Source organism: Stenella coeruleoalba (assembly GCF_951394435.1).
Source record: "Stenella coeruleoalba genome assembly, chromosome: 6".
NCBI classification, from domain to species: domain Eukaryota; kingdom Metazoa; phylum Chordata; class Mammalia; order Artiodactyla; family Delphinidae; genus Stenella; species Stenella coeruleoalba.
This window is the reverse complement of record NC_137151.1, coordinates 37,750,325-37,772,491: the sequence shown is the minus strand read 5'-3', so window position 1 is coordinate 37,772,491 and position 22,167 is coordinate 37,750,325. Positions and strand designations below refer to the sequence as shown.

Below are 22,167 nucleotides of genomic sequence, written 5' to 3'. Positions count from 1 at the left end.
TGTATGGAATGTCTTATGAATATCAGTTAAATCTATCTGGTCTATTGTGTCATTTAAAGCTTCTGTTTCCTTATTAATTTTCTGTCTGGATGATCTCCATTGGTGTAAGTGAGGTGTTAAAGTACCCCACTATTATTGTGTTACTGTCAGTTTCCTCTTTTAGAGCTGTTAGCAGTTGCCTTGTGTATTGAGGTGCTCCTATGTTGGTTGCATATATATTTATAATTGTTATATCTTCTTCTTGGATCAATCCCTTGATCATTATGTAGTGTCCTTCCTTGTCTCTTGTAACATTCTTTATTTTAAAGTGTACTTATTTCCGATATGAGTATTGCTACCCCAGCTTTCTTGTGATTTCCATTTGCATGGAATATCTTTTTCCATCCCCTCACTTTCAGTCTGTATGTATCCCTAGGTCTGAACTGGGTCTCTTGTTGACAGCATATATATGGGTCTTGTTTCTATGTCCATTCAGCAAGCCTGGTTCTTTTGGTTGGAGCATTTAATCCATTCATGTTTAAGGTAATTATCGATATGTATGTTCCTGTTACCATTTTCTTAATTGTTTGGGGTTTCTTTTTGTAGGTCCTTTTCTTCTCTTGTGCTTTCCACTTAGAGAAGTTCCTTTAGCATTTGTTGTAGAGCTGGTTTGGCGGTGCTGAATTCTCTTAGCTTTTGCTTGTCTGTAAAGCTTTTGATTTCTTCATCGAATCTGAATGAGATTCTTGCCGGGTAGAGTAATCTTGGTTGTAGGTTCTTCCTTTTCATCACTTTATCATGCCACTCCCTTCTGGCTTGTAGAATTTCTGCTGAGAAATCAGCTGTTAACCTTATGGGAGTTCCCTTGTATGTTATTTGTCGTTTTTCCCTTGCTGCTTTCAGTAATTTTTCTTTGTCTTTAATTTGTCCCAAGTTTATTATTATGTGTCTCAGCGTGTTTCTCCTTGGGTTTATACTGTATGGGACTCTCTGCGCTTCCTGCACTTGGGTGGCTATTTCCTTTCCCATGTTAAGGAAGTTTTTGACTATAATCTCTTCCAATATTTTTCTCAGGTCCTTTCTCTCTCTCTTCTCCTTCTGGGACCTCTATAATGCAAATGTTGTTGCATTTAATGTTGTCCCAGAGGTCTCTTAGGCTGTCTTCATTTCTTTTCATTCATTTTTCTTTATCTGTTCCGCAGCAGTGAATTCCACTGTTCTGTCTTCCAGGTCACTTATCCATTCTTCTGCCTCAGTTATTCTGCTATTGATTCCTTCTAGTGTATTTTTCATTTCGGTTATTGTATTGTTCATCTCTGTTTGTTTGTTCTTTAATTCTTCTAGGTCTTTGTTAAACATTTCTTGCATGTTCTCAATCTTTGCCTCCATTCTTTTTCTGAGGTCCTGGATCATCTTCACTATCAGTATTCTGAATTCTTTTTCTGGAATGTTGCCTATCTCCACTTCATTTAGTTGTTTTTCTGGGATTTTATCTTGTTTCTTCATCTGATATAGCCCTCTGCCTTTTCATCTTGTCTATGTTTCTGTGAATGTGGTTTTTGTTCCACAGGCTGCAGAATTGTAGTTCTTCTTGCTTCTGCTGTCTGCCCTCTGTCCTCAATTCTTTTCATTCTTTTTTCTTTATTCTGCTCTGCGGTAGTTATTTCCACTATTTTATCTTCCAGGTCACTTATCCATTCTTCTGCCTCAGTTATTCTGCTATTAATTCCTTCTAGAGAATTTTTAATTTCATTGATTGTGTTGTTCATCATTGGTTGTTTGCTCTATAGTTCTTCTATGTCCTTGTTAAAAGTTTCTTGTATTTTCTCCATTGTATTTCCAAGATTTTGGATCATCTCTACTGTCATTACTCTGAATTCTTTTTCAGGTAGACTGCCTATTTCCTCTTCATTTGTTAAGAGTGGTGGGTTTGTACCTTGCTCCTTCATCTGCTGTGTGTTTCTCTGTCTTCCCATTTTGCTTAACTTACTGTGTTTGGGGTCTCCTTTTCACAGGCTGCAGGTTCACAGTTCCCGTTGTTTTTGGTGTCTGCCCCCAGTGGGTAAGGTTGGTTTAGTGGGTTGTGTAGGCTTTGTAGTGGAGGGGACTGGTGCCTGTGTTCTGGTGGATGAGGCTGGATCTTGTCCCTCTGGTGGGCAGGACCAAGTCCAGTGGTGTGTTTTGATGTGTCTGTGAACTTATTATGATTTTACGCAGCCTGTCTGATAATCGGTGGGTTTGTGTTCCTGTCTTTCTAGTTGTTTGGCATAGCTTGCCCAACACTGGAGCTTGCTGGTCATTGGGTGGAGCTGGGTCTTAACGTTGAGACGGAGATCTCTGGGAGAGCTCTGGCTGTTTGATATTACGTGGGGCCACAGGTCTCTGGTGTTCCAGTGTCCTGAACTCTGCTCTCCCAGCTCAGAGGCTCAGGCCTGACACCTGGCCGGAGCACCAAGACCCTGTCAGCCACATGGCTTAGAAGAAAAGGGAGGGAAAAAAAAGAAAGAGAGGGGAAAAAAATTGTTTTTAATTAAATAAAATAAAGTTATTAAAATAAAAAGTTAAAAAATATATTATTAAAATAAAAAATGAAAGTAATAAAAAAAAAAGGGAGCAACCAAACCAATAAGCAAATCCACCAATGACAACAAGTACTAAAATCTAAACGAAGACAAACATATAAATCAGAAACTAGTCAGTCACATACAGCAAACCCCAAGTCTGTAGTTGGTCCCAAAGTCCACCGCCTCAATTCTGGGATGAGTCATTGTCTATTCAGGTATTCCAGAGATGCAGCGTACATCACATTGATTGTGGAGATTTAATCCGCTGCTCCTGAGGCTGCTGGGAGCGATTTCCCTTTCTCTTCATTGTTCCCACAGCTCCCAGGGGCTCAGCTTTGGATTTGGCCCCACCTCTGCGTGTAGGTCGCCCTCTGGCATCTGTTCTTTGCCCAGACAGGAGGGGGTTAAAGGAGCGCCTTTTTAGGGGGTTCTGGCTCACTCAGGCCGGGGGTGGGGGGGGAGGGAGGGGTATGGATGCGGGGCGAGCCTGCGGCAGCAGAGGCCAGCATAACATTACAACAGCCTGAGGCACGCCACGTGTTCTCCCCCTAGACGTTGTCCCTGGATCCCTGGCAGTGGCGGCTGCACAGGCTCCCGGGAGGGGAGGTGTGGGGAGTGACCTGTGCTCGCACACAGGCTTCTTGGTGGCTGCAGCAGCAGCCTTAGCGTCTCATGCCTGTCTCTTTGGTCTGCACTGATATCCGCAGCTCACGCCCGTCTCTGAAGCTCATTTAGGCGGTGGTCTGAATCCTCTCTCCTCGTGCACCCTGAAACAATGGTCTCTTGCCTCTTAGGCAGTTCCAGACTTTTTCCCGGACTCCCTCCCAGCTAGCCGTGGTGCACTAGCCCCTTCAGACTGTGTTGACGCTGCCAACCCCAGTCCTCTCCCTGGGATCTAAGCTCAGAAGCCTGAGCCTCAGCTCCCAACCCCCACCCACCCCGGCGGGTGAGCAGAGAGGCCTCTCGGGCTGGTGAGTGCCGGTCGGCACCGGTCTTCTGTGCGGGAATCTCTCCGCTTTGCCCTCCACACCCCTGTTGCTGTGCTCTCCTCCTCTGCGCCGAAGCTTCCCCGCCCCGCCACCTGCTGTCTCCGCCCAAGAAGGGGCTTCCTAGGGTGTGGAAACCTTTCCTCCTTCACAGCTCCCTCCCACTGGTGCAGGTCCCGTCCCTATTCTTTTGTCTCTGTTTTTTCTTTTGCCCTACCCAGGTACGTGGGGACTTTCTTGCCTTTTGGGAGGTCTGAGGTCTTCTGCTAATGTTCAGTAGGTTTTCTGTAGGAGTTGTTCCACGTGTAGATGTATTTCTGATGTAATTGTGATGAGAAGGGTGATCTCCATGTCTTACTCCTCCATCATCTTGAAAGTCCTCTCTACCTTTCATTTAGAGCATTCATCAGTTCTTGTGAAAATCATAGACATTAGTCAGATTTGTTGCCTGTTAGCATATCTTCACACACCTATAAACATGAAGACAAACATACATTATTTCAAAATATTGTTATTTACCCAGAACATACTTGGTTCATTATCAAGAAGCATTAATATATATTGTAATAATTATATAGAGTAATAGAAAAGTGTTACACCACAGTTATGGCAAAGGTCTGACTGTCCTAGAACCCAAAAAATAACTATTGTTACCTTCAACGGCTCTTAGGAGGTTTAAGGCTGAAACACAAAGTCCGCTAAGGTTGCCATCCCCAAGCACAAGACCTCCAAGTAAGGAATTTAGCACTGACTGAAACTTGGAGCCTGTTTATTGTTAAAAGAAATGGACATGTACTTTAAATTATAAGATAAATAAGGTCTGAGCATCTAACGTATAGCATGGTGACTGTAATTGATAATACTGTATTGTATAATTGAAATTTACTAAGAACCCTATCTTAAGGATTCTCACCCAAAAAAAGAAAAGAAAAAAGGTAGCTATGTGAAGGGATGGATGTGATACTTAAATTACTTGATGGTAGGAATCCTCTCACAATGTAAGCATATATGAAATCATCGTGTTGTACAGTTTAAATATATTACTATTTCATTTGTCAATTATACCTCAATAAAGTTGGAAAAGAAAATAAAAAATGAGTGTTTCACTAGGAAAAATATAACTGTTGTCTTACATTGTGGTAAAGGGTTATAAATTGAAATGCTTGAGAGTTCCTGACATTTAAAAAAAATCAATCCTAAACCAAGTGCCGCTGAATTAAATGTAAATTAAACTAAGCTTATAATAACAAAAATGTACAAGCCTTGTGAAAATTCTGAAAGCAAAACTTAAAAAAAAAAATCTTCCCTACTTAAGCCAGAGATTAACATCAACAGTGATTAAGTCACGCTGCTAGCATGTACCCTTGAGATGAAGTAATGAAAACGGCACCTTACTTCTGTATTCTTCCTCCCCAAGGCCCAGTCTAATCATGAGAAAAACATCAGACAAACTCTAATTGAAAGGCATTCTACAGAATGCCTAACCAGTGCTCTCTGAAACATTCAAGGTCATCAAAAACAAGGAATGACCAAGAAATGGTCACAGCCAAGACAAGCCTCAAAATTCATGATGACCAAATGTCATGTGGGACCCTAGATGGCATCCTGGAGCAGCTAAAGGACATTAAGGAAAAACTAAGGAAATCTGAATAAAGTATGGACTTTAGTTAGTAATAACGTATAAGCATTGGATCATTAGTTGTGACAAGTGTAATATGTAAGATGTTAACAATATAGGAAACTGGGTACAGGGTATTTGGTAACTCTTTGTACCACACAACTTTTCTGTAAACTAAAACTATTCTAAAATAAAATGTTTATTGAAAAATACATAACAAATACAGTTGAAAAAAAAGATCTTCTGGTATAGTATTTGCAAAGGGAGATGCTTTTTAGTTTATAAATTATTTCCATAATTCGTGACAGTTCTCACATCTGCTACTATAAAATTCATTGCATCCTCTCTGCCTCTTGGAAAAAAATGCATTTAATTATCAGTGAAATTCAACTCCAGCCTGTTATGATGAATGATTTGAACCTGTCAGCTCCTTTTCCCCCCTAAAAACAAAAGAACTGAAATGAAATACAGTCTTCTTCCTCTATTTCCTTCCTTCCACCTGCTTCATTTAATTGATGAGGGTTTGAGGTTTTATTAATCTTTTTGAGCTCCTCTCTAAGATGCAGAAAAAGCTAATATGATATCATTGTATCTAGCTAATGTGTGTGCTTTGTGAAATTGATACACCCTGCCAAGACATAAATTACTTAAGCTTTGATAAATGTGTTGAAATCAGGGAATGTTCAAACAGATAAAACACAGCAATTCCTCTTTTTCTCCCTTTTTTAAACTCCATTTTGTGCATGCCGTTAAACGTTTTTGCATTATTATTGTAATATGGTGGGACAAAAGATAGCAGTGATACTGATATTAGCATAGGAAGCCCCAGCAAGTACAAAAGTAATGGGGGATACAGCCTTGTGTTTTGCAGATAACATCTAACAACCTTGCCTTGGACAGAGTGGTTTGCCCACAGGCTCAGAACCACCTACGGTCCTCTCCCAGCAGGCTGTATCACCGAAATTGTCTATATAGGAATGAGGGCACCTGCCAGACAAATTGTACTTTCAGATCCTTTGCTGACTCATTTCGTAGGTTGGAATAAAAGATCCACAAACACATTTTGTTGGCAAAAAGAGCTCACCTGTCCCTGTGATATGGGTATGACTCAGACGTCAGCGAGACTGGAAACATGAGGCAGCATTTGATTGATGCTCTGGGGTTGAGAAGGTCAATTTCTACTCGTTAATGTATCATATGGCACTGAACAAGTTGCTTGATGAACCACTAATCAGTTTCCTGGAGACCGGAGAATCCATATAATCCTTTGAAAACAATTCTTGGATAGGAGGCATGGGACTGCACTTTGGACCACGCAAGAGCCAGCAGTCACTGAACGCCTTTTGCAAGAGATTGGGCTCAGTAATTTCTATCCGTTCTTTTTCTTTTTTTTTGGCTGCGTCAGGTCTTAGTTGCAGCACGTGGGATCTTTGTTGAGGCCTGCAGAATCTTTCCTTGCAGCACGGGCTCTGTAGTTTGCGGCACGCGGGCTCTCTCATTGAGGCATGCAAGCTCAGTAGTTGTGGCACGAGGGCTTAGTTAGTTGCCCCGCATCACGTGGGATCCTAGTTCCCCAACCAGGGATAGAATCTGCATCCCCTGCAGCGGAAGGCAGATTCTTTACCACTGGACGACCAGGGAAGTCTCCATCCATTCTTTTATTTAGTCCTTACAATCAACTGGCAAAGGACATGAAGGTGAGAAAATTGGGGCTCACATCAAATACTTCAAGCTGAGGGGGTGATGAGGTCATCAGGCACCAAACCCTATGCTTTTTCCACCATGCTGCTTTCATATTGGGAGTTTATGGATGAGTGCAGGCAGGGTTGTGGTTGATCCAAACCCCAGTCATCCCTGGTTAGGTCTTTTGAGGTGAAGCATGAGCCCTGGGGACTTTGGTCTCACAACTGTCTTTGTACACCTGTTTAGGAGAGGGTGCCCTCTCATCAGTGATGCATGCCTTTAAGAATATGTTCCAGGGAGAAGGCTGAACAAGTTACACCAAAGGGAGAGGAAGTTGGGAGAGGAGGTACAATTGTTGGCTTTTTAAGACAACTAGAAATATACTTACCCTTTTAATTATACTCTTCTACCAATACATCATCATCCAATAGTTTTTTTAAATTTGGGTTTAGATTTGGAAATCAGTACTTGTAAGAACCGTCCATGCATTTTAGAGTAAAAAACAGATGAAGTTATACACAGCTTTTCTCACCTTGTTTAATGTTATCAAAGCAAATGACAAATGTGATGGTCTAGGGCAAAGCAAAAAAACTAAAAGATACATCCATCTACTTTTTTTGTCTAAGGAACTGTCAGTGACTGTTTTTCATTGGAACAGAGAACAATTATAGATCTGTGCTTAATAGTTAAATTTGATTATTTTTATATAGGCCAACCTTAAAATCAAGGGCTCCTTGAGCAGGTTTGAACCTGAAGAGTATTCTGTTAGAATATATTTTTTAGGAATCAAATTTCATTTTAAATTCTCATCTGGAGAATCTTTTCTGAAGAATTGAAGAGCCTTTCTAAAAGCAAATAATCATATCTAATGTATCTGTTTGATAAGCTTAGGTGTTTTTTTTTTTTTACACTCATATTTCTTTAGGATGAGTCACATATGTTTGGGTCAAGTTGCTACACCATGTTACTACAAAGAAAATCTTCAGTTTTTTTAAAAGTCAATAAATGACTTTTTGAGTAATTATTATTGACTAATCTCAGAACCATCACATCAGAAGTCCAAGGGATAAGAGAAGGATCTCATAATGTCTATCTCATAAGGGGGCCCATCATGTATTCTAAAATACGCTAATACCAGTTAACTTAAGACTCTACATGATTGAAGACTTCTTGTTGAACAATGGGTTCAATGTTGGTAGGTTTTCAATAACAGAAAAGGAAGGAGAAAAATAAGGCAAAGGACTAAATCAAGAAAAATGATCCAGGCAGAAAAAACTCAGGAAAATGTGTAATGTAAAACAAACATTTTAAGGAAAAAAAAGAGCATCTTTCTCTTGGTAGTGAAGAGTGTTGTCATACTTGTAAGTGAAAAAAATATTTTTGAACGGAAAATGGATCTTAATTCTGCTAATAAAGTATTCATCAGGAGCATGGTGTGTAAAAGTAAGAATTAAGATTTGGGGGGGTTTTTTGAAAAAGCAAGCTAAAGGGAAATTTACCCTATGAAAGAGAGAAAGAAAGGCAGGAGCGAGGGAAGAAGTGAGGAAGTTGTACAAATAGGGGAGTTGAGATCAGGAAGTAAAGGAGAAGCTTGAGTACCAGTGATTCTCAGGAAAGGTAGTTGTGACTGTCAGCCATGACCAAGCAAGGCACATCTCGTGAAATACTGGAAACAGGCAAAACAATAGATAATAGACAGCAAGAATCATAATCAGAGAGAAGAGAAATTGGACCTTGATCAGCAAGGGGTTTCTTATCTGCCCATGTGTCCTTGAATGTCTCCCTGGAGAGAGAACAGGACAAGTCACTTGGACCAGGTTGCATCAGTTCCCAGGAAACTCAAGTCATATCTGGAGCCTGTACTGACCTTCATGAGCTGTATGACCAGTTGATCTGAATGAGGTTTTGTGCACATTATAATTAAGAGTGTTCAAAGACAGAAAGCTAGTTACAGTATCAGAAATACCCAGAGTATTTTGAGCCAGAAATCCTGAGCAATGATACCTCTTTTCCTGGTGAATATGCCAGCCCTTTAACGCCAGGAGAGAGAAAGAAGCATCAACTCAGGATGTGTAAGCCCCTAAGAAGAGGTAGTACGGATTTAGGTTTCCAAAACAGTAAGAACATGCAGCATGCAGTTTGACAAACCTCCGTAATTTAAGTAAAGAGAAAAGAATTTCTAAAAATACCAGACCTGAGTGGGGGAAAGCCTTTGGGAAATTAATCAAAGGGACCAATACATTATTATGTGCTCCCTCCCCACCAAAGCAAAAAAAGGAAACATCTACACATATATTTAAGTCCTTGGACTCCTCCTCTAAAGTGTTTGGGTACAAGCTATAGATGAAAACACTTCTCACAAAACTCTATTAGAACTTAAAACTTTTATGAATATATAAAATGTAACCTCATATTATTAAACTCTACCATGTAGTCAGGTGCAATATTAATAATTCAAGCTTTTTTTTCAAAATTGTATTGAAATCAATAATTTTTGTAACAGTCTGAGACTGGTTTTACCAGGTGCTTTGCCAAGTTTGAAATGGTTGGGGAAACTACATAAACACAGCCCCACTTCTTCCTCATCCTTTTCATCTTGCTGACACTTTTCCAGAGAATCATTACCAGAGTGCTTTGTGCCGTTCGAGATAAGAGGCTATCTGTGTTTCCACTAGAAACCTCTATTTTCCAGACTTTATAACTCATCCGTAAATATTCACTCCAGGCAACAGTTTCATATATTATGATTCTGTCCCTCAAAATTCATACTGACTTAGCTAAGTGATTTTTAGAAATCATGAGGACTCTTACACTACAAAAAGAATAATAAAAATCAAATGCAAATAAAGTGCTGTGTTTCAGTGGGTATGATTTGAGTCAAAATACTGTGGAATCCATAAAACACATGCACATGGCTCTTTCCTGGCAATCCTATCTTTCAGGGTATTATTCAGTTGTAACAAAATTTAATTTATCAACAATAGGTCTATTAATTAATTCAAAATGTACATTTCCAATTTATTTCTGTTTCTATAAAGGCAGCTAAATTTGAAATTATATTTTTTCAACTAAAACTTTTGTAGAACTTCCTATTCACACTACTTTTCGTTACAGAATTTGAAGTCAAATTATATCAGAAGTTATGAAATTATATGACATAAGCTTTGATTACAATAATACCCTTGGTACGTGCAATAATATTTTAAGTCTTATCAATATCTTATATTCAGGTGGTTTCTAGCTCCATGGTAGAAACCTCAGCATTCTAGAGTTGTTTTCTACCTGAAAAAAAAGATCTTACAAATTTAATGTTTTTATGAAATAAGAGACCAAAATATACTATTTCCCCCCGTCTGGGAAGATAGAATTGTAAAGATTAGGGAACAGAGACTAAAACCACATCAACGCATTAAAATGAAATACAATCAACCCTTGATATCCATGGGGGATCGGTTTCAGGATTCCCTTGGATACCAAAATCCAGGGATGTTTAAGTCCCTTACATAAAATAGTTTAGTATTTGCATGTAACCTATGCACCTCCTCCTGTGTATTTTAAATCATCTCTAGATTACTTATAATACCTAATACAATGAAAATAGTTGCATAGTTGCCAGAGTATGACAAATTCAAGTTTTGCTTTTTGGAAATCTCTGGTTGGGGGCGGGTGTGTTGGAGGGGGTTTTCATTTGTTTTTAACTTAATTCAGTGTTGGTCAAATCCACTGGATTCAGAACCTGCATATACAAAGAGCCAACTGTACTCTCTTCTTGATCTCATCATTTCCGTTTTCGTACTCATGGCTTTACATTGCTTGAATTAAATGGTCATCTTGTTACACTGTGGAGCCCAGCTGTGTGTGTGAAATGCTATTTAGCAGGAACTGAAATAAATTACAAGAATTAACCTGGTGGGGCTTCCCTGGTGGCGCAGTGGTTGAGAGTCCGCCTGCCGATGCAGGGGACACGGGTTCCCACACATGTGGGAAGATCCCACATGCCACGGAGCACCTAGGACCGTGAGCCATGGCCGCTGAGCCTGCGCGTCCGGAGCCTGTGCTCCGCAACGGGAGAGGCCACAACAGTGAGAGGTCCGCGTACCGCAAAAAAAAAAAAAAAAAAAAAAAAAAAAAAAGGCACTCAAAGCCTAACCTAAAGTGTGTTTCTCTTTCTTCTTTTCGAACAGCTATTTTGTGACAGTAAAAAGGTGGTGCATGCCACAGAAGGGCTGGATTGGGAAGACAAAGATGCTGCCGGGACACTGGTGGGAAACGTGGTACACTCAAGGATCATCAATCCTCTGCGTCTGTTTGTTAAACAGTCTCCAGTCCCCAAGCCCGGGCACTTGGCGTATGCGGACAGCTTGGAGAACTTTTGGGATTGGCTGGCCAATATCACGGAGGTTCAGGAGCCCTTGGCAAGAACTAAACGGAGGCCAATAGTGAAAACGGGAAAATTTAAGAAAATGTTTGGATGGGGCGACTTCCATTCCAACATTAAAACTGTTAAGCTCAACCTCCTTATCACGGGGAAGATCGTTGACCATGGAAATGGAACCTTCAGTGTTTATTTCCGACATAATTCCACAGGCCTGGGCAATGTTTCAGTGAGTTTGGTACCCCCCTCCAAAGTGGTGGAATTTGAAGTTTCCCCACAGTCTACCTTGGAGACCAAGGAATCCAAATCTTTCAATTGTCGCATTGAGTATGAAAAAACAGATCGGGCGAAGAAGACTGCCCTGTGCAACTTCGACCCGTCCAAGATCTGCTACCAGGAGCAGACTCAGAGCCACGTTTCCTGGTTGTGTTCCAAGCCCTTCAAGGTCATTTGCATCTACATTGCCTTTTACAGTGTTGATTATAAACTTGTGCAGAAGGTCTGTCCTGACTACAATTACCATAGTGAGACTCCATACTTATCTTCTGGCTGAATCTTTCAACAGCCAATAGAAAGGAAGGACAAATATATATTCAATTAGAATGACCAAGAACCAAGCCCAGCTCTTCGTGGTAAAGGATCCCTTTTGTTTCTGGCAGTGAATCTTCATTCCCTATAAGGTTTTCAAACTTAAAAGAAAAAGAAACATCTTTAAATGTGAATTGTGCTTGTTTCGATCATAAGTACCTGAATCTAAAGAGTAAAACTGTGTATGAAGCCATCGCTCTCACATAGGATGGCTAAGTCCTCCAGGTATTGTTGTTTCTCTAAGAGTCGATGGTAGCAACATGTAACAGGAAAGAACCGAATTATGCATGTGATAAACATTGCTCTTGAAGTGAGCCTGCCTTTGAAGTATGTTTTGGAAGATTACCTTAAAAATAGCAGATGCAGTAAAGCAACTGAAAAGATTGTATTGGGCAGATGAATCGCATTTCTGACACTGAATTCTTTTTTTATTGCTGTCTTTTCTCCCACATCTGTGCTGTCACTGATATGAGAGATGAAGGGGTAAAATTTGTTTCCAAACTCATGTGTGCAGGTACAGTGCCACAGTGATTGAGTGGAGTGGGATTTAAACACTTAGCCCTGGTTTGGTCACCAGCCTCAGGATTCTCATGCGAGTAGTAACATTAGTGTATTAAGAAAGCAAATCTGGATATATTGTAAGTCAGTTCAACAATAATGATGATCAGGATGTTTTTAGATTGTTTTGTCAAATTCAGTGCTGTGAGGTGGTCAAAAATATCATAAATCTGTATTCACCCTTTAACCTCATTCTATTCATTTGGTAGTATGATTTTTATATACAGGTGTAGAACAACTCTTGAATTGAGAGCAAGTGATTGTTTCCTAGGCTAGAATGGGAAAGAAATTGGAATTGGAAGGAGGAAATTCTGGGATGATCTATTCATTATTTCTAGCCTCTTAGATTAAGTTCTCCTTGCATTTAATTATTTACATGAGGGATCAAATTGTGGAAATAAAGAGTATATTTAAACATTGCTAATTATTATTAAGTGTTAATAACCAAGATGCATGATTCACCAGTCTTTTGAGATGACTTCCTAATAATGTTGCTTCACAACCCTGTCCTCCTCATCTTCTCTGAGGGGGCCGACGGTCATCCTGTGTCATAGAACTGGATGGTCTTTGAATTAGCACAGAAAGACAGTCTGGCTGACCAGTACAAAGGTTTCTAGAACCTGTAAGACTCATGGAATGGTTACTCTTTTTTACGATAGACGTTAACTTTTTTCCCCCTTCTTACCTGAAAAATATCAGTTAAAGTAAAACATTAAATTGAGGACTAAAGGAAGACCAGTCCTAACCAACAAAAATGCTCTTACTACATTGTTCAAAAAGCCAGCAGCACTCATCTCTATTTTGCATCTCCATTCCTTTCCTTTACTTGGTGATATCTGCACAGTGTTTGGTTTTTGTCTTTTGTAAAAATTGTACTAGACTTAGTGTGTGGTAGTACAGGCTTGAAATTTTTGCTCTGAGTTCATCGGGCGCTTTTGTAATTTTGTGGTTGGTGTGAAATATTTTGAGACATCTTCTTATTTTCACGTAGAAACAAGATTAAAATACTATTTATTGTAAAATATGTGGGAACCATCTATGTATATAAACTTAGAATTTTCTGTGTACAGAGAAAGTATGTGTACACATTTCTATGTAAATAAAAAGAATTTGCTAAATCTGTCACATGGCTTCAGGGTTGTTGTTGTTTTTTAAGACTGTTCTTGTATCTTTTCCTCACAGTGGTTTAATGTGTGTGCTCGTGCGTGTGTGTGTGTGTGTGTGTGTGTGTGTGTTTTATCAACTGAGCATTAAGATTTTCCATATGTTCATATTAAACAGAACAGCTGGGCTATGGAGATTTTAAAGTAGAGTAAAAGAATAACTCATATAAACCACTTGACACATAGCTTGGCATCTAGTAAGAATTCTGTAAGTGTGAGCTGCCATTATGATTATTATAATTATTATTACAAATGAAATGTGATTTAAAACTATCTGATGTTCAAAAGTTGAGTGGTATAAACATTATATGCATGCCAAAAAAAAAGCTAAATCAGTCTACACGATTCTTAGATTTTAGCAGGATCTGTGGAATTAAAAAAAAAGAAAGAAAGAAAGTTCCCCAGGCATATTTTTTAATTGGCATAGAAAATATGCCACATATATTTTTTAGTCATAATTTCATTTCAAAGCCTACATCATCGCCATTAATGGTACTTGGCACAATACAAATCAGATCCCATTTAAACATGCAAATGCACACATTTCCACAAAACCATTTTTGCCTTTGAGTACTTCAATTGAGGAAAAGGACATTCATGTAAGCTAATTTTATACCCAATCACAAATTGTTCAAAATGTAAAGGAGAAGACCCTTTTAAAAATGAAAATCAAACTAATAGATGAACACCTGAAAACAATAAAATGTGTGTCAATTATGCCTCAATAAAAAAATTAATTTAAAAAATAAAAAAGCACTAGCAGAAATTTAATCTTCAAGGAGGTGTTAGTTATCTTCTCAGGATCTCTCTAGGCCAGCTGTTTACGAGAAAGCAAACGAGTTTGAAGACCTTTTCACCCCTCAGCAGAAACAATCTTGTTACTCATCACCACACAGAATCAGAGAAGAGGTCATATTTCCATGACTCTGGACAATGTGATCATATCAGCTACAGGGTCTGTAAAATCTGGGGAAGGGAAATAAGAGGAAAAAACCTGTGGACACCATGTAGCACAGCATAATCAGTAAAAAGGACACAATTTTCTTTCTTCCTACTGCTTGGTACTTGGAATTTCAACACATTTTCATGATCTAGAATAACAGAGCAAGAGTGAGTATGGTTCTCTGGCGTGGATACTCATAAGAGAACCTGATTCATATCACATTATATTTTTTAATCTGTATTCTGCAACACTGTTCTTTATATGACGCAGATGCTACATGACCCACAATTGCTACACCTTAAACATTCCACAATTGGCTAATTCTTTCTCCATTCAAGACATGGTTCTGCTGAGTAGGAGCTGCCATTAAGTGCAGTTGGTACATCAGCAGTACTACCTGTAAGCTTGTTAGAAATACAGAATCTCAGGTCCTACCTCGGACACCCAATTGGAGTTTTCATTTTAACAAGATACCCGTGTGACTTGTATTGACATTAAAGACTGAGAAGTACTTCCTTAGAAATTCTGATTTCGTAAATGGAATTAGTAAATTAGGAATTAAGGATCTACATCTTAAATAAGAACCCTAGGTTGTGCTGGTTCCAATAGGCTTCTGACAATACTTTAAAAAAATGTTGAAGGAAACAGACCCTTTTAAAAATGAAAATTAAACTAACAGATTGATAACCAAATAAAGAAAGTAATCAAACCAACATGAACATATAGAAGAGTAATATTTCAAAGAGAGTACAGCCTATACTATCTTCTGGTTCATCCCTCTCATTTGACAGACAAGTAAAACCAAGACCCCATCAGAGTCAAGGACATGTCCAGTTGGTACGTGACAAAGCCAACTGAAATGCAGCTCTCCTGACTCCTCTTCCCAGGTCTTGTGTTACAGAAGAAAGGGAAATTGAAGCAGATATTCAAAACAAAACAAAAATAATTGTGGCGAGTTTATTACAAGATGAGATCCAGAAGCCAAAATTGAACATGAAAATGGCTGGAAATGCTCTCTTTCCAAAATCCTCAGGATAGTGATTTCTCTAAGAACACAAATTTTTTTAAAGCTAAAACTCTGGAAAAATGAAGTCAGAATAAAACCATTATGTCCAAAGATGAGAGTCCTGGGATGTATTAGAGGTATGACTGGCTAAGAGTTAACAGCAGTTACTACATTTGACAGAATTTTCAACTGATTTTACACCTGAGAATACATTTTCATAGAAATGGGTAAATTGTGTGAAATGCCTTAATTACCCAAGGGTCCAATTTTACTTCATAAAATAGAGGATGGAGTCATGCATTTTTACTTGCAGTAAAACTATCGTTAACCCCAAGTTAATTAATCAGAACATTCAATGAATGGAAATTTCATGTCTCCAACTGTCAGTGACAAATCACAGGCAAAGAAGCTCTTGCTACAGATTTTTTTTCTTCATAAAAATCTTGTAAAAAATATTCAAAGGTCATTTCATATTTACCTCATGTCCTACCCCATAACGCGGGGTCTGGAACCCTGGGAATGTATCCCGTTCTGCTTCACTGGTCGTCTTCCCTTCTCATCATGCTGCTCAGCTTCCCCATAAATAGCCCATAATCTCTTCTCAGAAAGAGTGAGTTAACTGTGTCCGCTACAGCACTGGGCAAAGTGTCTGGTATGTAGTAGGTACTTAGTCAATATCTGTCACTCGATTTTCTTAAAATCTCCAGTGAAAAAACAGTGATTATTCAAGACCCCCACTACCCACCTGAGTTACCTTATTTCCAACATGAAGACATTGCTCCAGCTGAATGCGGTACCTGTTGAATGCTAGCTCCCAGAACCACAGAAGCTTAAAAGATGGAAATACTCTAGAATAGGTTTTGTTTATCAGATAAAGAATTGGTGACCTGATGAGGTTCAACAGTCTTTTTTTTTTTTTTTTAGCTATTTTTATTGTTCTTCCTGCCTGGATAAAGCCATTCTTTCTCTTCTTTATTCCTCCGAATCACTGATTTTCCATATTTGTGATAGAGACTGTCAGCTGTCCACCAGGATGGGGCCTTCTTCTCCTCGCACTGCAGTGGAAGGGTCAAGGGTATTGCTGGACCACTAGACTGCATGACCCTGCCTCTCCTGCAGTGAGGTATGGCCTGGTTGCTGAGCTACAGCTAGTATAATGTGAGAGGAAGACATGTGTAGACTTACCGTAAAAGCACATTCAAGCTTGCTGATGCTCTTTTCCCTTTGGCTATCTCAGATAGATGATCTAAAGGACCTGAGATGCTGCCTAGAAAGGGGGGCAAAACAACTGTCCATCTGAATGTCTTTCCAACCATGGAAGATAGCCACCCAGCTAACTAAAAGCCCACCCTGGACGGCTACAGAAGAAATAAACATGTATATTATTCTTTAAGCCACTGAATTATCGGGATGGATTTGTTACTGCACCTTAGCATGAGCTTAACTAATACAAATATTGCAAAAGATTTTTTCTATGTGCTCTAACCCACTATAATCTCTATGTGAATTATTTCAATCTATGTTAGGCACTGCAGTAATAATTTCATACACACAACTTTTAGCTTGTGTTATTATTTATACTTCATGTGCTCTGTCATCCAATTCACCAAAGTCAGAGATCACATTTTCCACTTTTTTGGGATATCCTACAATGCCCAGATAAAGCTATTGCCCCTTTTTTTTTTTTAACATCTTTATTGGAGTAAAATTGCTTTACAATGGTGTGTTAGTTTCTGCTGTATAACAAAGTGAATCAGTTATACATATACATATGTTCCCATATCTCTTCCCTCTTGCGTCTCCCTCCCTCCCACCCTCCCTATCCGACCCCTCCAGGCAGTCACAAAGCACTGAGCTGATCTCCCTGTGCTATGCGGCAGCTTCCCACTAGCTATCTATTTTACGTTTGGTAGTGTATATATGTCCATGCCTCTCTCTCACTTCGTCCCAGCTTACCCTTCCCCCTCCCCGTGTCCACAAGTCCATTCTCTAAGTCTGCCTTTTTATTCCTGTCCTGCCCCTAGGTTCTTCAGAACCTTTTTTCTTTCTTTTTTTTGGTTTCCATATATGTGTGTTAGCATACAGTATTTGTTTTTCTCCTTCTGACTTACTTCACTCTGTATGACAGTCTCTAGGTCCATCCACCTCACTACAAATAACTCAATTTCATTTCTTTCTATGGCTGACTAATATTCCATTGTATATATGTGACACATCTTCTTTATCCATTCATCTGCCGATGGACACTTTAGATTGCTTCCATGTCCTGGCTATTGTAAATAAAGCTGCAATGAACACTGTGGTACATGACTCTTTTCGAATTATGGTTTTCTCAGGGTATATGCCCAGTAGTGGGATTGCTGGGTTGTATGGTAGTTCTATTTTTAGTTTTTTGTTTTTTTTAACATATTTATTAGAGTATAATTGATTTACAATGGTGTATTAGTTTCTGCTGTATAACAAAGTGAATCAGCTATACATATACATATATCCCCATACCTCCTCCCTGTTGTGTCTCCCTCCCACCCTCCCTATCCCACTCCCTAGGTGGTCAAAAAGCACCGAGCTAATCTCCCTGTAATACGCAGCTGCTTCCCACTAGCTATCTATTTTACATTTGGTAGTGTATATATGTCCATGCCACTCTCTCACTTCGTCCGACCTTACCCTTCGCCTCACCATGTCCTCAAGTCCATTCTCTACGTCTGCATCTTTATTCCTGGCCTGTCCCTAGGTTCTTCAGAACCATTTTTTTTCTTTAATTCCATATATATGTGTTAGCATACAGTATTTGTTTTTCTCTTTCTGATTACTTCACTCTGTATGACAGGCTCTAGGTCCAACCACCTCACTACAAATAACTCAATTTCATTTCTTTTTATGGTTGAGTAATATTCCATTGTATATATGTGCCACATCTTCTTTATCCATTCTTCCGTCGATGGACACTTGGGTTGCTTTCATATCCTGGCTATTGTAAATAGACCTGCCATGAACATTGTGGTACATGACTCTTTTTGAATTATGATTTTCTCAGAGTATATGCCCAGTAGTGGGATTGCTGGGTCGTATGATAGTTCTATTTTTAGTTTTTTAAGGAACCTCCATATTGTTCTCCATAGTGGCTGTATCAGTTTACATTCCCACCAACAGTGCAAGAGGGTACCATTTTCTCCACACCCTCTTCAGCATTTATTGTTTCTAGATTTTTTGATGATGGCCATTCTGACTGGTGTGAGGTGATACATCATTATACTTTTGATTTGCATTTCTCTAATGATTAGTGATGCTGAGCATCCTTTCATGTGTTTGTGGACTATCTGTAAATCGTCTTTGGAGAAATGTCTATTTCAGTCTTCTGCCCATTTTTAGATTGGGTTGTTTCTTTTTTTTTTTTTTTTTTTGATATTGAGCTACATGAGCTGCTTGTATATTTTGGAGATTAGTCCTTTGTCAGTTGCTTCATTTCCAAATATTTTCTCCCATTCAAGGGTTGTATTTTCACCTTGTTTATGGTTTCCTTTGCTGTGCAAAAGCTTTTAAGTTTCATTAGGTCCTATTTGTTTATTTTTGTTTTTATTTCCATTTCTCGAGGAGGTGGGTCAAAAAGGATATTGCTGTGATTTATGTCATAGAGTGTTCCACCTATGTTTTCCTCTAAGAGTTTTATAGTGTCTGGCTTACCTTTAGGTCTTTAATCCATTTTGAGTTTATTTTTTGTGCGTGGTGTTAGGGAGTGTTCTAATTTCATTTTTTTACATGTAACTGTCCAGTTTTCCCAGCACCACTTATTGAAGAGGCTGTCTTTTCTCCATTGTATATTCTTGCCTCCTTTATCAAAGACAAGGTGACCATACGTGTGTGGGTTTATCTCTGGGCTTTCTATCTTATTCCATTGATATATATTTCTGTGTATGGGCCAGTACCATAGTGTCTTGATTACTGTAACTTTGTAGTATAGTCTGAAGTCAGGAAGCCTGATTCCTCCAGCTCCGTTTTTCTTTCTCAAGATTGCTTTGGCTATTCGGGGTCTTTTGTGTTTCCATACAAATTGTGAAATTTTTTGTTCTAGTTCTGTGAACAATGGCATTGGTAGTTTGATAGGGATTGCACTGAATCTGTAAGTTGCTTTGAATGACTATAGTCATTTTCACATTGTTGATTCTTCCAGTACAAGAAATTGTTATACCTCTCCATCTGTTTGTATCATCTGTAATTTCTTTCATCAGTGTCTTATACTTTTCTGCATACAGGTCCTTTGTCTCCTTAGGTAGGTTTATTCCTAGGTATTTTATTCTTTTTGTTGCAATGGTAAATGGGAGTGTTTCTTTAATTTCTCTTTCAGATTTTTCATCGTTAGTGTGTAGGAATGCAAGAGACTTCTGTGCATTAATTTTGTGTCCTGGTACCTTACCAAATTCATTCATGACCTCCAGTAGTTTTCTGGTGGCATCATTAGGATTCTCTATGTATAGTATCATGTCATCTGCAAACAGTGACAGTTTTACTTCTTCTTTCCCAATTTGGATTCCTTTTATTGGTTTTTCGTCTCTGATTGCTCTGGCTAAAACTTCCAAAACTATGTTGAATAAAAGTAGTGAGAGTGGGCGACGTTGTCTTGTTCCTGATCCTAGTGGAAATGGTTTCAGTTTTTCACTATTGAGAACGATGTTCCTGTGGGTTTGTCATATATGGCTTTTATGATGTTGAAGTAAATTCCCTCTATGCCTAGCTTCTACAGAGTTTTTAAAATAAATGGGTGTTGAATTTTGTTGAAAGCTTTTTCTGCATCTACTGAGATGATCATATGGTTTTCATCCTTCAGTTTGTTAATATGGTGTATCACACTGAATGATTGGCACATACTGAAGAATCCTTGCATTCCTGGGATAAACCCCACTTGATCATGGTGTATGATCCTTTTAATGTGCTGCTGGATTCTGTTTGCTAGTGTTTTGTTGAGGATTTTTGCATCTATGTTCATCAGTGATACTGGCCTGTAGATTTCTTTTTTTGTGACATCTTTGTCTTGTTTTGGTATCAGGATGATGGTGGCCACGTAGAATGAGTGTGGGAGTGTTCCTCCCTCTGCTATATTTTGGAAGAGTTTGAGAAGGATAGATGTTAGCTCTTCTCAAAGAATTCGCCTGTGAAGCTCTCTGGTCCTGGGCTTTTGTTTGTTGGAAGATTTTTAATCACTGTTTCAATTTCAGTGCTTGTGATTGGTGTGTTTATATTTTCTATTACTTCCTGGTTCAGTCTTGGAAGATTGTGCTTTTCAAAGAATTTGTCCATTTCTTCCAGGTTGTCCATTTTATTGGCATATAGTTGCTTGCTGTGATCTCTCATAATCCTTTGTATTTCTGCAGGGTCAGTTTTTACTTCTCCTTTTTCATTGCTAATTCTATTGATGTGAGTCTTCTCCCTTTTTTTCTTGATGTGTCTAGCTAATGGTTTATCAATTTTGTTTACCTTCTCTAAGAACTGGCTCTTAGTTTATTGATTTTGCAATCGTTTCCTTCATTTCTTTCTAATTTATTTCTGATCTGGCCTTTATGATTTCTTTCCTTCTGCTAATTTTGGGGGTTTTTTTGTTCCTCTTTCCATAATTGCTTCAGGTGTAAGGTTAGGTTGTTTATTTGAGATGTTTCTTGTTTCTTGAGGTAGGATTCTATTGCTATAATCTTCCCTCTTAGAACTGATTTCGCTGCATCCCATAGGTTTTGGGTCAACGTGTTTTCATTGTCATTTGTCTCTAGGTATTTTTTTATTTCCTCTTTGATTTCTTCAGTGATCTCTTGGTTATTTAGTAGTGTATTGTTTAGACTCCATGTGTTTGTATTTTTTACAGATTTTTTTTTCCTGTAATTGATATCTAGTCTCATAGCGTTGTGGTCAGAAAAAGTACTTGATACAATTTCAATTTTCTTAAATGTACCAAGGCTTGCTTTGTGAACCAAGATAAGATCTCTCCTGGAGAATGTTCCATGAGCACTTGAGAAGAAAGTATATTCTGTTATTTTTGGATGGTATGTCCTATAAATATCAATTAAGTCCATCTTGTTTAATGTGTCATTTAAAGCTTGTGTTTCCTTATTTATTTTCATTTTGGATGATCTGTCCATTGGTGAAAGTGGGGTGTTAAATTTCGGTATTATTATTGTGTTATTGTCAATTTCCCCTTTTATGGCTGTTAGCATTTGCCTTATGTATTGAGGTGCTCCTCTGTTGTGTGCATAAATATTTACCATTGTTATATCTTCTTCTTGGATTGATCCCTTGATCATTATGTAGTGTCTTTCTTTGTCTCTTGTAATAGTCTTTATTTTAAAGTCTATTCTGTCTGATATGAGAATTGCTACTCCAGCTTTCTTTTGATTTCCATTTCCATGGAATATCTATTTCCATCCCCTCACTTTCAGTCTATATGTGTCCCTAGGTCTGAAGTGGGTCTCTTGTAGACAGCATATATATGGGTCTTGTTTTTGTATCCATTTAGCCAGTCTATGTCTGGGTTATCGATAATAAGGTAATTATCGATATACATGTTCCTATTACCATTTTCTTAATTGTTTTGGATTTGTTATTGTAGGTCATTTCCTTGTCTTGTATTTCCTGCCTAGAGAAGTTCCTTTATTTGTTGTAAAGCTGGTTTGGTGGTGCTGAATTCTCTTAGCTTTTGCTTGTCTGTAAAGATTTTAAAT

General features: G+C 38.6%; 1 protein-coding gene across 1 annotated transcript in view; it reads left to right on the top strand.

Moving 5' to 3' along the window:
- NXPH2 (neurexophilin 2) overlaps positions 1-12,044 on the top strand; it is a 104,922-nt gene extending 92,878 nt beyond the window's left edge. Inside the window, exon 2 of the mRNA XM_079924389.1 lies at positions 11,015-12,044. Coding sequence (XP_079780515.1) covers positions 11,015-11,758 — 744 coding nt within the window. The 3' untranslated portion in view covers positions 11,759-12,044. The remainder of the gene's footprint in view (positions 1-11,014) is intronic.
- The last annotated feature ends 10,123 nt before the right edge of the window (positions 12,045-22,167 follow it).